The 13,134-nt window shown below is 44.8% G+C and overlaps 1 protein-coding gene across 1 annotated transcript; it reads right to left on the bottom strand.

The window, feature by feature from the left end:
• Nucleotides 1-2,852: 2,852 nt before the first annotated feature.
• LOC144494673 (uncharacterized) lies at nucleotides 2,853-3,364 on the bottom strand. Its single transcript, XM_078213875.1, has 2 exons — nucleotides 3,280-3,364; nucleotides 2,853-3,172 (listed from the first exon to the last, which is right to left on the bottom strand). The coding sequence occupies exons 1-2, from the start codon at nucleotides 3,362-3,364 to the stop codon at nucleotides 2,853-2,855; spliced, it is 405 nt and encodes a 134-aa protein (XP_078070001.1).
• Between the last annotated feature and the right edge of the window lie 9,770 nt (nucleotides 3,365-13,134).

Genomic DNA, 13,134 nt, shown 5'->3' with positions numbered 1-13,134 from the left:
TTTCTTTCTTGATGATAGATTCAAGCATTTTCCCTACTACAGAAGTTAAGCCAACTGGCCTATACTTTCCTGCCTTTTGTCTACCTCCTTTTTTTTATACAGTGGCATCACATTTGCTGTTTTCCAATCTGCGGGAACCACCCCAGAGTCCCAGCGAATTTTGGTAAATTACCAATAGTGCATTTGCTATTTCCCCTGCTATCTCTTTTAGTACCCTGGGATGCATTCCATCAGGGCCAGGAGACTTGTCTACCTTTAGCCCCATTAGCTTGCCTAACACTATCTCTTTCATGATAATGATAGTTTCTAGGTCCTCACCTGCCATAGCCTTCCTGTCATCAATTTTTGGCATGTTATTTGTGTCTTCCGCTGTGAAGACCGACACAAAATATCTGTTCAATACCTCAGCCATTTCCTCATTTCCAGTTATTACATCCCCCTTCTCATCCTCTAAAGGACCAATGTTTATTTTAGCCACTCTTTTTCATTTTATATATTTGTAGAAACTTTTATTTCTTGAGCTAGTTTACTCTCATAATCCATCTTACTTTTCTTTATAGCTTTTTTCATGGCTTTTTGTTGATCTTTAAAGATTTCCCAATCCTCTAGTTTCCCACTAACCTTTGCCACTTTGCATGCATTTTCTTTCAATTTGATGCCCTCCTTTATTTCCTTAGATATCCATGGTTGATTATCTCTTTTTCTACAGTCCTTCTTTATCACTGGTATATACCTTTGCTGAGCATTGTGAAAAATCGCTTTGAAAGTTCTCCACTGTTCTCCAATTGTCCCACCATAAAGCTTTTGCTCCCAATCTACCTTAGCCAACTCCTCCCTCATCCCATTGTAGTCTCCTTTGTTTAAGCACAAGACACTGGTATTGGATTTTACCTTCTCACGCTCCATCTGTATTTATTTGGGATAATGCCCCAATTAAATCCCATTTTAATTTTAGAACCAGAGGGACTTGGGGCACATGCCCATAAATTCCTGAAGGCAGCAGGACAGGTAGGTAAGGTGGTTAAGAAGGCATATGGAATACTTGCCATTATTAGCTGAGGCATAGAATATAAGCGCAGGGAGGTTATGATGTATTTGTATAAAACATGCATTAGGCTACAACTCGAACACTGTGTGCAGTTCTGGTCAGCACACTGTGGGAAGAATCTGATTGCACTAGAGAGGTGCAGAGAAAATTCACCAGGATGTTGTCTGGGCTGAAGCATTTCAGCTGTGAAGAGAGGCTGGTTAGGCTGGGGTTGCTTTCCTTGGAGCAGAGAAGGCTGAGGGGATTAATTGAGATGTACAAAATTATGACGGACATAGATCGGATAGATAGTAAGAAACTTTTTCTTAAAGGGGTCAATAGCAAAGGATCATAGATTAGGGTAAGGGGAAGGAGACTTAGAGGGAAGTTGAGGAAAAACTTGTTCATCCAAGGATGGCGGGAATTTGGAACTCACTGAATGAAATTGTGGTAGAAGCAGGAACCCTCACAACGCTTAAGGAGAATTTAGATGAGCACTTAAAACATGAAAGCATACAAGGCTATGGACTAAGTGCTGAAAAGTGGGATCAGAATAGATAGGTGCTTGATTGCTGGTACAGACACGATGGGCCAAAGGGCTTCTCTTTTGTGCTGTAAACTCTATGGGTGGGATTTTCTGGCTGTGCTCACCCCAAAACCAGAAAATCCCATCCGAGTTCAATGGACCTTTGCATGGTCTGCACCCCCCCCCCCCCCCCCCCCCCCCCCCGCCCCCCGCCCGCTACAATTCCTATGGCGGACAGAATGAGAAAATCCATCCCTATGACTCTGTAAGAGGATGGACAGTTTAAGTTGAATATGATTCTTCTTCGGAGATGGAGAGTAGAAATGTAATGGGATTTACGCCATCTAAAGGGGGAAGAAGAGGTTAAAAAAAAAGGAAAGATCTGGATAAGGTAGAGGATGGGAGAGATTAAATGAAAGGATATCATGGAACAAATGGCAAAGGAAGTGGTATTGGTTGTTGTAAGGATCAAAGCATTTGTCCTGAGTGAATGTGAATAATGAACAGCTCTGTCTGAAAGCAAAAACATGAAAAACAAAATTCAAATCAGCAGATGTTAAAAAAACAATCAAAACGGGAAACAAAGTTCATGGACTGAAGCTGTTGAACTCAATAACGAGTCCAGAAGGTAGTAAAGTGCCTAATTGGAGGATGAGGACCTGTTGCGCCAGCTTTTATTGAGCTTCACTGGAACATTACGGCAGGTAAAGGACAAAAATATGACAGCAAGATGGTGAATCAAATTACAAACATATGAAATTGGAATAGAAGTCGGCCATTCGGCCCCTGATCTATTTGTGTTGAGTTCCACATTCCCATTTACCCCAATTGATTCCCTTCTTAACAAGGATCTATCCACCTCTGCCTTAAAAATATTTAGTTTCCCTGCTTCCACTGCCATCTGAGGCAGAAAGTCACACAACTCTCTGTGAGAAAAAAAATTCTCCTGGATGTTTTGAAATAACAAGCAACTAGAAGGTCAGGGTCACACTTTCGGTCTGAACAGAGTTTCCGCAAAGCTGTCACCCTCTCTGTGATGGGGTGTTGGAGGTGACAGAGGAATGGACCAGGTTTTACAAAGGGAATGACCCTTTCAGGCGATGGGAGAGAACGATATATTCGTTCAAGGTGGTGGTAATGTTTTATTTGTACTTCTTTCAATTTACAGGCAGTCTTATGCCAGTTGCTGACAAGGTGATTGTAGCCCTGTTTTTTTTTAACACTAGTGGCTGCTTCTAGCTAACTGGAGGATTCACCTGACAACTTTAAATAAGTAACGAGTTGCAATCTTTCTTATCTTCAACCACCGAAGCCACACATGGTCCACGCCTGCCGCTTCAGGGCGTACACCACATCTATGGCTGTCACCATTTCGCGCTCGGCTTTGTAGGTCACTGAGTCCCTGATGATGGTTTCCAGGAAAACCTTCAGGGCCATACGGAGCTCCTCGTAAATCAGCCTGGAGATGTGCTTGACTTCCCCGTGGCGAGCCAGGGGGCGGATAGCCTTGATGATATCCTGGATGTTGCCGTGGAGCACTTTATGGTGCCGCTTGCCTCTGCCTTTGCTTAGCCCCTTGCCACCTTCCCCTCTAACTGACATGATCTGCACTGAGCAACCTGCAAGTGACAGATGGTGAACTAATGGTTCCAATAAACTGACAATCAACCTGATGAAAGTATCCAAAATTGTTACAATCTGCCAGCCATTCCCTCAGCATGCCTACCTGTCTGCATGGAAACAGATAACTGGGCAACAGCGAGGCTGTTGAAATCCAACATCATTGTTATGTCAATCTGATTATCCAGCATTATGAATGAAGGCAATGTACACTGCTGCTAATTGGAGTGCAAGGTCTCTGGAGGCTTGTTATGCAAGCAGAAGCTTAGAATCTTGAATACTACCAATGTCCTGGGTATGGCCATGCTCCTATTATTGTGCAACAAGCCAGCATTACATGGTTATGGTTGTGGAGAATCTCCGTTATAATAATAATTGATTGCATGTGTTGGTAGTTCTGAGCCTCCTGAGTTCACTCTGCACTGAATTCATACAGAGACTCTGAGATCCAAATCACACAAGTCAGCAACTGAAAGTTGCTGAATCACCCATTGTAGCCTTCCCCTGATTCACTCCACTCACATTGTCTGTATCTTTAAGACCTGGTTGGTTGTAGAGATTCGCATTCTAATCAATATTCTGTAATTTGATTTTGTGTCTCTGTGCCCTGTTTGAGAGCAGATTTCCACTCCATCTGACGAAGGAGCAGCGCTCCGAAAGCTAATGGCATTTGCTACCAAATAAACCTGTTGGACTTTAACCTGGTGTTGTTAAAACTCTTACATCTTTCCACCACAGTGGGGAGATAGGAAAATGGCAGCTGCCACCTTTTCAGTGCACCTCCTTCGTTGCTGCCACAATGTACTTTGAGTTTTATAGTCCACAAACTGAACAACTTCATTGCTGTTCCAGTCAGATTTCCCTCAAACCTCTTCCAAAGACTCTAATTGATTTGACTCTTCAGCCTGCCTCACCAGTTGCACAGATTTTCTTAGTGTTAGCTCTTCCTGAGATTGTAAAAATTTAGAGATTTTCATCTAAAATATCTATGCCAATCCTATCTCTGATCAAGTCATCTTTTAATTTTCTGTACTCATAACTGTCAGCCAAATGGTAGAGATTGTTGTTGTTGAATGAATGCGTCCTTCACTCTGTTTTTGATCATGTCTATAACGTTTTGCTCCATTACAGTTTTTTGACAGAAACTGGAGTGAAAGGCTCTGATGACATCCTTGCAGGTATCTTTGTTCTCCCACTGTCTGGCTGGTGCATCTTCCACGATGCTACTAACAGGTCTTTGTTACTTTTACTCGCAAGACTTGAAGCTTTGTAGTATCAGGTGGAGTACCTTCTCTAGTTTTGCCATTGCTCGGCCTGTCAGCCTTCTGCCTTTTGGAATGTTTCAGGGAGAGGTAGAAGTCATTGCTTACCTTGGGTTGAGGTTCTCATTTCCATATTGCTGGTCTTACTAGTTGCCAAGCTGTCCTCATGTTCTTCTTCTCTGATTTAGTTCCTGGGTTGGCCTCAAAGTCCTTCACCCCCTTCTCTCCACTGTTGCTGCTGTGCTTCTCTTTAGGCAGCTTCCCATAATTTTTTACTGCTGCCACCATTTGTTGTTGTTGGTATATCTCAGGAGATATTGGTTTAGAAGAGAGCTCGCTGGAAACAACGGTCTTTCTCTCAAAACTCTTTTATTTACATTCGTGACAATATAAAAGGTTACAGAGCATCAGGAGATAGCTACAGGCTGTCTCTTAAGTGTTTCTAAATCATCTCCTCTCAGTGAGAGATGTCATTTTGTCATACCTCCTCACGCACACACTCAGTAACCATTATTAGAGTTAACCCTTTACAATGAGGATCCCTAATAGGGGAGGCGGTGGCGTAGTGGTATTGTCACTCGACTAGTAATCTAGAGCCCCAGGGCTAAATCTGGGGACTTGGGTTCAAATCCCACCATAGCAGATGGTGAAATTTGAATTCCATGAAATATTATCTGCAATTAAAAGTCCAGTAATGACCATGAAGCTATTGTTGATTCTCATAAAAATCCATTTGATTCACTAATATCCTCTTGGGAAGGAAATCTGTCATCCTTACCTGGTCTGGCCTACATGTGACTCCAGATCCACAGCAATGTTGTTAACCATCAAATGCCCTCTAAAATGGAGGGCAGTCAGGTATGGCAACAAATGCTGGCCAGCAGCACCCACATCCTGTAAATTAATGTCAAAAAAATGTTAACCATCATTATATTTTTCATCTGAAAACTCCAATTAGTCAATCTCCTGTACTACTATAAATAGGCCTATCCTAAGTTACATATTGGTATTATAGACAGATTTTCTGTATTGCACAAGTGTAATCTTTTGCTTCAATAGTTTGTCTTTGAGGATGTAATTGGATGTTTATTATTCATTCCAGCCTACTCAGTAATAAAAACATGCTTCTGTTTTTTTAAGTAACCTGCCATTTGTCAAAGTTTTCAATGAGATTTGATTCTAACTGACAGCCATGGCCAGTATTCATTCACTTATGAAGCATGACGGGCTGGGAATTCTGTCAGATTGGGCTTTTGACATTGTTGATTGCATGAATCTCTCTGTGCATTGTAATTTATACAAGGTTTTTAATACAAAGTTCAAAGGCACCAACCAGCAGGGCCCAGAACACCAGGCGGAGAGGTGATTTTGTCCTCCAGATGCACCAATCTTCAGCCATTGTCATGGCAGCGAGACCCCGCCCACATCCAGTGTCCACTGGCAAAACACAGCCTCGCATCTAATCTCCCTCGATCGAGTCCCCACCTCAGCAAATTAAGTTAAATTAAACCCCTTTACTAAACCACCAACTCAGCAATTTAACCACTCAGTAAAACTCACACCTCAATATTAAGCACTGAAACATCCTAAAAGGCTTCCACCCCAACACCAAATACCATCCCTAAATGGACGACTTCCATTCTTTCTCTTCATGCCATTCCCCACGCAATTATAATTAAAATTTAAAGTGCTTCATGCACATGGAGGTGACAGAGGAGGTGAACAACTGTGGGATAATGAACTGAATCTAGGCTGAGTACAGGAAATGAGTCAAAACCTGCTCTGATCCACCAGGATAAGTGCCAGTACATCCTCAACATCCTCAACAGGAATTTCTCGTGCTGTCACCAATGATGTATAAGTGCAAATGGTCAGCTATATCAAAAGGGTGAATGTGTGATCAGCCTAAGGGCCACATGAGAACTGCAGCCAAAGCGTTGGCCTTTTTGTGTGCATGGACACAATGTGGGACTGACAGGCCAGCATGTGTGATGAGGATGCATGTAGGTGAGGGGGTTAGGTCTCGCTTGCCATGTCAGTAACTCTGCACTTTGTCATTCAAGGCAAGCAGATCCACAACAGCAGGGAGGGGAGATGTACAATATGGGAAATTGTGGACTTGAAACTCTTGACAACCTGATGGGTAGCACTGGGGATGTGACAGCTGGGTGCCTAGACACTCAGAGATCAGGATTCTGCTCAGAACTGTGCTGATGACAGGCCTCTGGTCATGGCCACCACAAGAAGCCTGCTAGACATGCAGCAGAGGCTAGGGGAAAATATGTTGGTAATGCCAGGAATTATGCAAAGCTTTGCACAGAGTATGGAGGACTTTATGCATGCCCTGTGTTCTGCCATGACTCAGGCTTCATGCACATGGTTTCATTGATGAGGAGGACGGAGACTGCCATGGAGTGTCAGGTCGAGAATTTGATCCATTTGCATCCTGACCCGCATTCCATAACTCCAGCCATGGGCTCAGTGTAGCAGTGGCCTGGGAGAGAGAGGGTGAAGCCTTTGGATCTCTCTCCAGGAGCCCTATCTCCTGAGGGAAACATGGAAGTGCCATGACGCACCTAGATAGAGGAAGAGTGTGTGCCCGATGCTCAGGGATCTTCCCGTAAGGACACCCCCAGCGTTAGTGGCCAAGCCCTTTACCATTGACCCCAATAGCTCCAGCAGGTAAGTTTGAGGAGGATGCTCTTAGCTCTGATGAAGGGTCATCTAGATTCGAAATGTTGGCTCTATTCTCTCCCTACAGATGCTGACAGACCTGCTGAGATTTTCCAGCATTTTCTGGGTTTTTTTCAGATTCCAGCATCCGCTGTATTTTACTTTTATTTTAGATCTGTCTGGTTATATCTGTGGAGAGAGAAACAGAGTTAATGTTTTGAGCTTGTATGATTCTCCTGCACACTCTGACTTAAGTGGTGTAGACGAGCTTTAAGTGGTGCTAGCCTCACATAAAGTTGGGTCCCTTGCTGAGATGTGCAGTCACTGAACAGTACATCCAGCACTGGGCTGCACATTACAATTCGCCAACTCACCAAGGTTCCCTCGATAGCACCTTCAAATCCTGTAATCCCTACCACCTAGAAGGAGAAGGGCAGGAGACACATGGAAACAACGCAACCTGCAAGTTCCCCTCAAAACCATACACTATTCTGATTTTAAACTATATCACCGTTCCTTCACTTTTGCTGAGTCAAAGTCCTGGAACTCCCTTCCTAACAGCACTGTGGGTGTACGTGCACCACATGGACTGAATCATTGAATCATAGAACCCTACCGTGCAGAAGGAGGCCATTCAGCCCATCGAGCCTGCACCGACCACAATCCCACCCAGGCCCCATCCCCATAGCCCCATGCATTTACCCTAGCTAGTCCCCCTGACACTAAGGGCAATTTAGCATGGCCAATCCACCTAACCTGCACATCTTTGGACTGTGGGAGGAAACGAGAGCATCCGGAGGAAACCCATGCAGACACGGGGAGAATGTGCAAACTCCACACAGACAGTGACCCAAGCCAGGAATTGAACCCGGGTCCCTGGCGCTGTGAGGCAGCAGTGCTAATCACTGTGCCACCGTGCAGCGATTTAAGAAGGCAGATCACCACCACCTTCTCAAGGGCAATTAAGAATGTGTGATAAATAATGCTGGTCCAGGCAACATCGGCTGCAATCCATAAAAGAATATTAAAAATCTTCATAAGTAGCAGGAAGCACAAGTTTGCGTGCTACCTTTGTCATTTTCGAAGTATGCAGGGTAATCATTAAACACAAATCATGATTTCTAGATTCAATTTTGGGGACTATCCAATTTAACCCCCCACTGCATTTGTTATAATGAATATATTCATGAGGCTGATAGCTTTTACATTTTCCTCACAAAGGGGACTGATGTTAAAGTTATCTCATTAACACTACTATACTCTAGGCTTGTAGCAACTGAGCTACTGAGTCTGATTTTAATTTAGAGTGGAGATTACTTTATTCACTTGACAGTCAATCAGTTTGTGTTATTTGAAGTTATCAATGGTGCAATCATAAAAGTTAGTGCATCTTACACGCTACAATCAAATGATAAAGTAAGCATAAAGTTCTCCAGAAGAAAATAAAACTGTGCAACATATGTATTAAATATGTACTTAATGTTATCATTGGCATCCTTCTATTCCAAATGTCACACATGAAGTTGCCATGTGTTTTTGTGGGTTGTGTTTTCAGCACTGGGGCCTGTTGCCAAGTTGCTGTCGCCACTGATCATGATGGTGGAGCTTGCCAGCCCACAGGAGGTGTCACCATTTTCCTCTCTCACTCGCAGGTGGTCAACGTTTAGGGCCTTCATGTCATGATTACAAGCTTCCTTGAAGTGATGCTTGGGACATTCTACTGGTTGCCTGGTTCCCACAACCTCACTATATGGCAAGTTCTTGGGTATATGATCACCTTCCATTCCTGCAGACACATTCAAGCCAAGGGTGTGCCTCTATTTGCTGATCACTAACAAACCTGGGAGCTCTGCCTTTGAGAGGATTGCTCCATTCGTAATATTGTCCTTCCAGGTCATATACTTAATGTGCTGTCGGCGGCAAATATGGTAATTATTGAGCTTCTTTTCTTAATATCTGTAAGTCACAGAGTCACAGGATTGCTACAGCACAGAAGGAGGTCGTTCAGCCCATCATGAGTGCACCAGCTTGTGGAATGAATACTTCACTTAGTATCATTCTTTCAGCTCCTCCCTGTAACCCTGCACATTTTTCCTTTTCAGATAACAGTCTAATTCCCTTTTGAAAGCTTTGATTGAACCTGCCTCCACCACACCCTCAGGCAGAGCATTCCATACCCTCACCAATTGCTATGTGAAAACATTTTTCCTCATGTTGCTTTTGTTTCTTTTCCCAATTACTTTAAATTTGTGCCGTCTCATTCTCAATCCTTTCATGAATGTTCCTCCCCATCTACACTGTCCAGACCCATCATGGCACCTCTTATCAAATCTCCCCTCAACCTTGTTTTTGCCAAGGGAAATAGTTCTAAGTCGTCCATGTTTCATAGTCACACAGAAAGGTATTGGGAATATAGGCCGTGTAAACCATCAGCTGGGCCCTAATGGTTAGCCATCCGGTCACCTTTGCTCTCGTTCGGACTTTGCTGCTGTTTCCAGCTCAACAAACCAGAGGTCAACTTCTCAGTGGATTAGCTGTTGATGGGCTGACTAGGGTGACTATCCATAGACAACAAAGTGAAAAACCGCCTTTGATTGGAGAAGCTGGAAGGACAGCTTTTTTCAAATTGAAAATGGCCGGACCGACCACGGCGCACTTGGATGAATGAATCCCATGGAACATCAGGGTTCCATGGAATCCAGTTTGGGAAATGCTGCTCTAACCTATTCCAGACCTTCCCTTTGTTCTACCTCCCCATGTCCCTCTTTCAACAACCTACAACCTATCATATTTCCACCTCTGTTCTGTTCTGTAGAGTCATATTCGACTCAAAGCGTTCACTGTTTAATCTGGCGTTGTGAGACTTCTTACTGTTTAATCCTTCACAGATGCTGCCAGACAGTCTGAGTTCTGTTTTTGTTTCAGATTTCCAGCATCCACAGTATTTCACTTACATGACAGCATAAATGACTGCGAGAAATTCTAAGATGTGTTTCTGGAGAGTAAGAGTGATTGAACGATGCAATGAGCTTGTGGGTTGTCAGGGTTGTGTAAATTTGGTGTGCTTAATGGCCTGTTTCTAAGATTTCTTTTATGTTCTATAATCTGCCTCATAATTTTGAGAAGAAAGGAGCTCTTGTCAGAGAGAATTCTTGCTCCTTTAAAATGAAGGACATCTCCAGGCAGATATCAAGGAGAATCTTCAATAGTATTTGAAAACGGAATCATTCTACCCTGTCAACCAGAGAGACAATGTAGTAAATATGTAAAAATAATCACTGCAGAAAACATGCATGAACTTCCATTGCGTGCATTCTCAATAAGAAAATCTAATTTTAAAATAGAGAACTTTGAAATGCCGTAAAATCTGTTGTATAAGTTCATTCTCCTGTTTCTTCCTGTTTGGCATTGTTTGTTTATTCCATTCTACCTCCTTCAGGGATTAATTCCTTTAAAAAAAGACATAGATTAAGAATTAAATCTAAATTCAAATGGAAAAATAATGGGGCTGACTGTCCCAAAAAAAACTGAGCGCCCACAGGTGAGAAAACGGGAGACCTTCCCGCCCGTTTTTTGGGCGTACTTAGTTTCACGAATCTCGGGCAGTCTGTGTTCCCACACGGTGCCTCGGGGGGATTCATGCCGGTAAGTGGGGGTGGGGGGGACCTTATTCCACCTGAGAGGCCGGCAGCCTAGTGTTCAGCAGGCCACCGTGCATGCACCGATTTGTCAGTGGGGAGATCGCCGTACGCACACTGGTCCCCCCATCACGCAACACTGGTCCCCCCCATCACTGGCTTCCCAATTGCCAGCCTCCTTCTCCTGATTGCCAGCTTCTCAACGACCCACCCTCCCATTTCGCTGGCCGACCCGACTACCCCGCCCAATTGCCAGCCTACCCAACCACCAACCCCACTCCAGTCCCAATCACCAGCCCCCCACAGACAGCCCAGACCCCCCTCCCCACATCTGTAGCCCCGATTGCCTCCTCCCACCCTCTCCCACTGATCCCATTGCAGAGTGCACAGCGGGTTCCCCCTGCACCACGACCATCAATTGGCCCCGTCCTCCCCCAGTAGTCCCAACCCATCTGGCCCCACCCCCTTGGCACTGCCCAGTGCCTGGTGGGCAGTGCCAGAGAATCAGACTGGCACTGCACAAGGGTACCCCCCCTGCCCTTGACCTCGCAGGGGGTCTCAATGGCCTCTGTCCCCATCAGCAGGGTGATCACGCCTGGTCCCCATTGATGGGGAACAGTTGTAAACCCTGATGGTGGGAACTTCTCCCAGCGGGGGTGGGGGAGACAATAGCGAGCTCAGAAACTACCGTCCGGCTGATTACACCGAAGGACATTGCCTGAGAGACTCGTGATTGGCCTGTAGCGAGTCGCGCTATAGGTCCCCCACTGATGTCTCCCGGCTTGCTGCGCTACTCGAGCAGCACAGCGGTCTGGGAGAATCGCCCTGTAAGTTTTAGGGCAAATCCTCCATGATTAAAGAAAAAAAATGGCCGGCGGGCTGTCAGGACCTTTACAACCACATGAATATGCAAGAGGCTGGGAATAACGAGAAGGTCGAGACAGGGATAATCTAATCAACAGGAAACAAAGGAGAAACCATGGCCAGCAGACGAGGAGAAATAGCCCAGCAGCAAGACAATGAGAACAGAGATCATTCCATCCACGGACAACATCAAGACGCATCTCGCTGATGGGATTCCAATCAGGCTGACTCAGAGAACATTTAAAAGACATTAAAATATCGATTAAGGGCGGCCCCGACAGTTCCGGCCCTTTTTGTTCCAGTTAATCGAAACTACCAATGATCAGAAACTGTTTTGTGTGAGAGAATCACTGGTTCAGGTTTTAAAAAGGGACAAGCAAACTCTGGCTTCTCTGTCTCTCTCTCGCTCCCGATGTGTGCTCTCTTAGCTTTTTGCCTCTTCCTCCTGGCACTTAGCTCTTCAGCTCTCGCACCACGTGTACCCGCTCCTGCCCGCCAGCTGGACTCGCATCAAGACAAGTAAAGCCGCTCTCAAAGTTGTAAGTACCTCCGCCGGCTGAAGTTCCCGATATAAGGTAGAGGACGAGGGTTGAAAGGGGGTGGTGTTTAGTGAAGTTAAGTGTGATAAGACTGTGTAAAAGTAAGAATTTACGTTGTGCCGATAGTGTTTCCTCCCATAGAAAATAGTTTAAAGTATAAGCTTTGTTATTGTATGGTGTGGTGTTGGGAAGGTTGATTTGCTCATCTTGCTTTTCTGTTCTCTCATCCGTGTACTCTGGCGGGGTCACAATTTCAAGAGCTCTCACCGTAAATCCGGAGTCTAGAACCAAGGGTGATCTGAGTGCCTCGAAAACGCTCACTCGGGGGAAAACGACTGGTCAGGGATAAACAGTGCAGTTTCCCTCTTTCTCTCTCTCGTGGAAACGACCTGAGTGAGGTGGTTACAGGGTGGCCGTTTGCTCCACCAACGAGAGAATCACCCAGGCGTTGGTGGTGGTCAGGATACCTGGTGTGGAATAAGGTCCAGGTCACTGGTTAGGTATAAACAGTGAGCCTGGCCCAGCACTCTGGCGGAAACTGCCCCAGTGCGGCGTTCCTCGGCTTTGAAGTTTCAGAGCCCGCTGGAAAGAGACCCCACAGGTATTGCTGCACACCGATACCAGCCTGTGAGTGGAGTAAAGGAAACAGACTCGCTACAGTCCTCCAAAATGTTCATACTGCCAATGTTGCAAATGTACAAATATGAGTCAAACATAAATATGAAATTATCTAAATCACTACTTTTAAATATTGGCAAGATTCTGTTGGATGATTATAGAAATGAAAATTGTGACCTTTTTTATCTGTACTGATCTGAAATGAGCAGACAATGTCCAGCGTTACAGGGATAGGGTGCCTGGGTGGGATGCTTTCTCGGAGAGTCAGTGCAGAATCGATCAGCCCAATGGTCTTTTTCTGCACTGCAGGGATTCCATAATTCTATGATTCACTGGTTCTGTGAACCTATAATGAACATTTTCATTC

The sequence above is a fragment of the Mustelus asterias genome, chromosome 6, assembly GCF_964213995.1.
Source record: "Mustelus asterias chromosome 6, sMusAst1.hap1.1, whole genome shotgun sequence".
NCBI lineage: Eukaryota > Metazoa > Chordata > Chondrichthyes > Carcharhiniformes > Triakidae > Mustelus > Mustelus asterias.
Note: the sequence above shows the minus strand (reverse complement) of the source record. Positions and strands in the feature narration are given on the sequence as shown.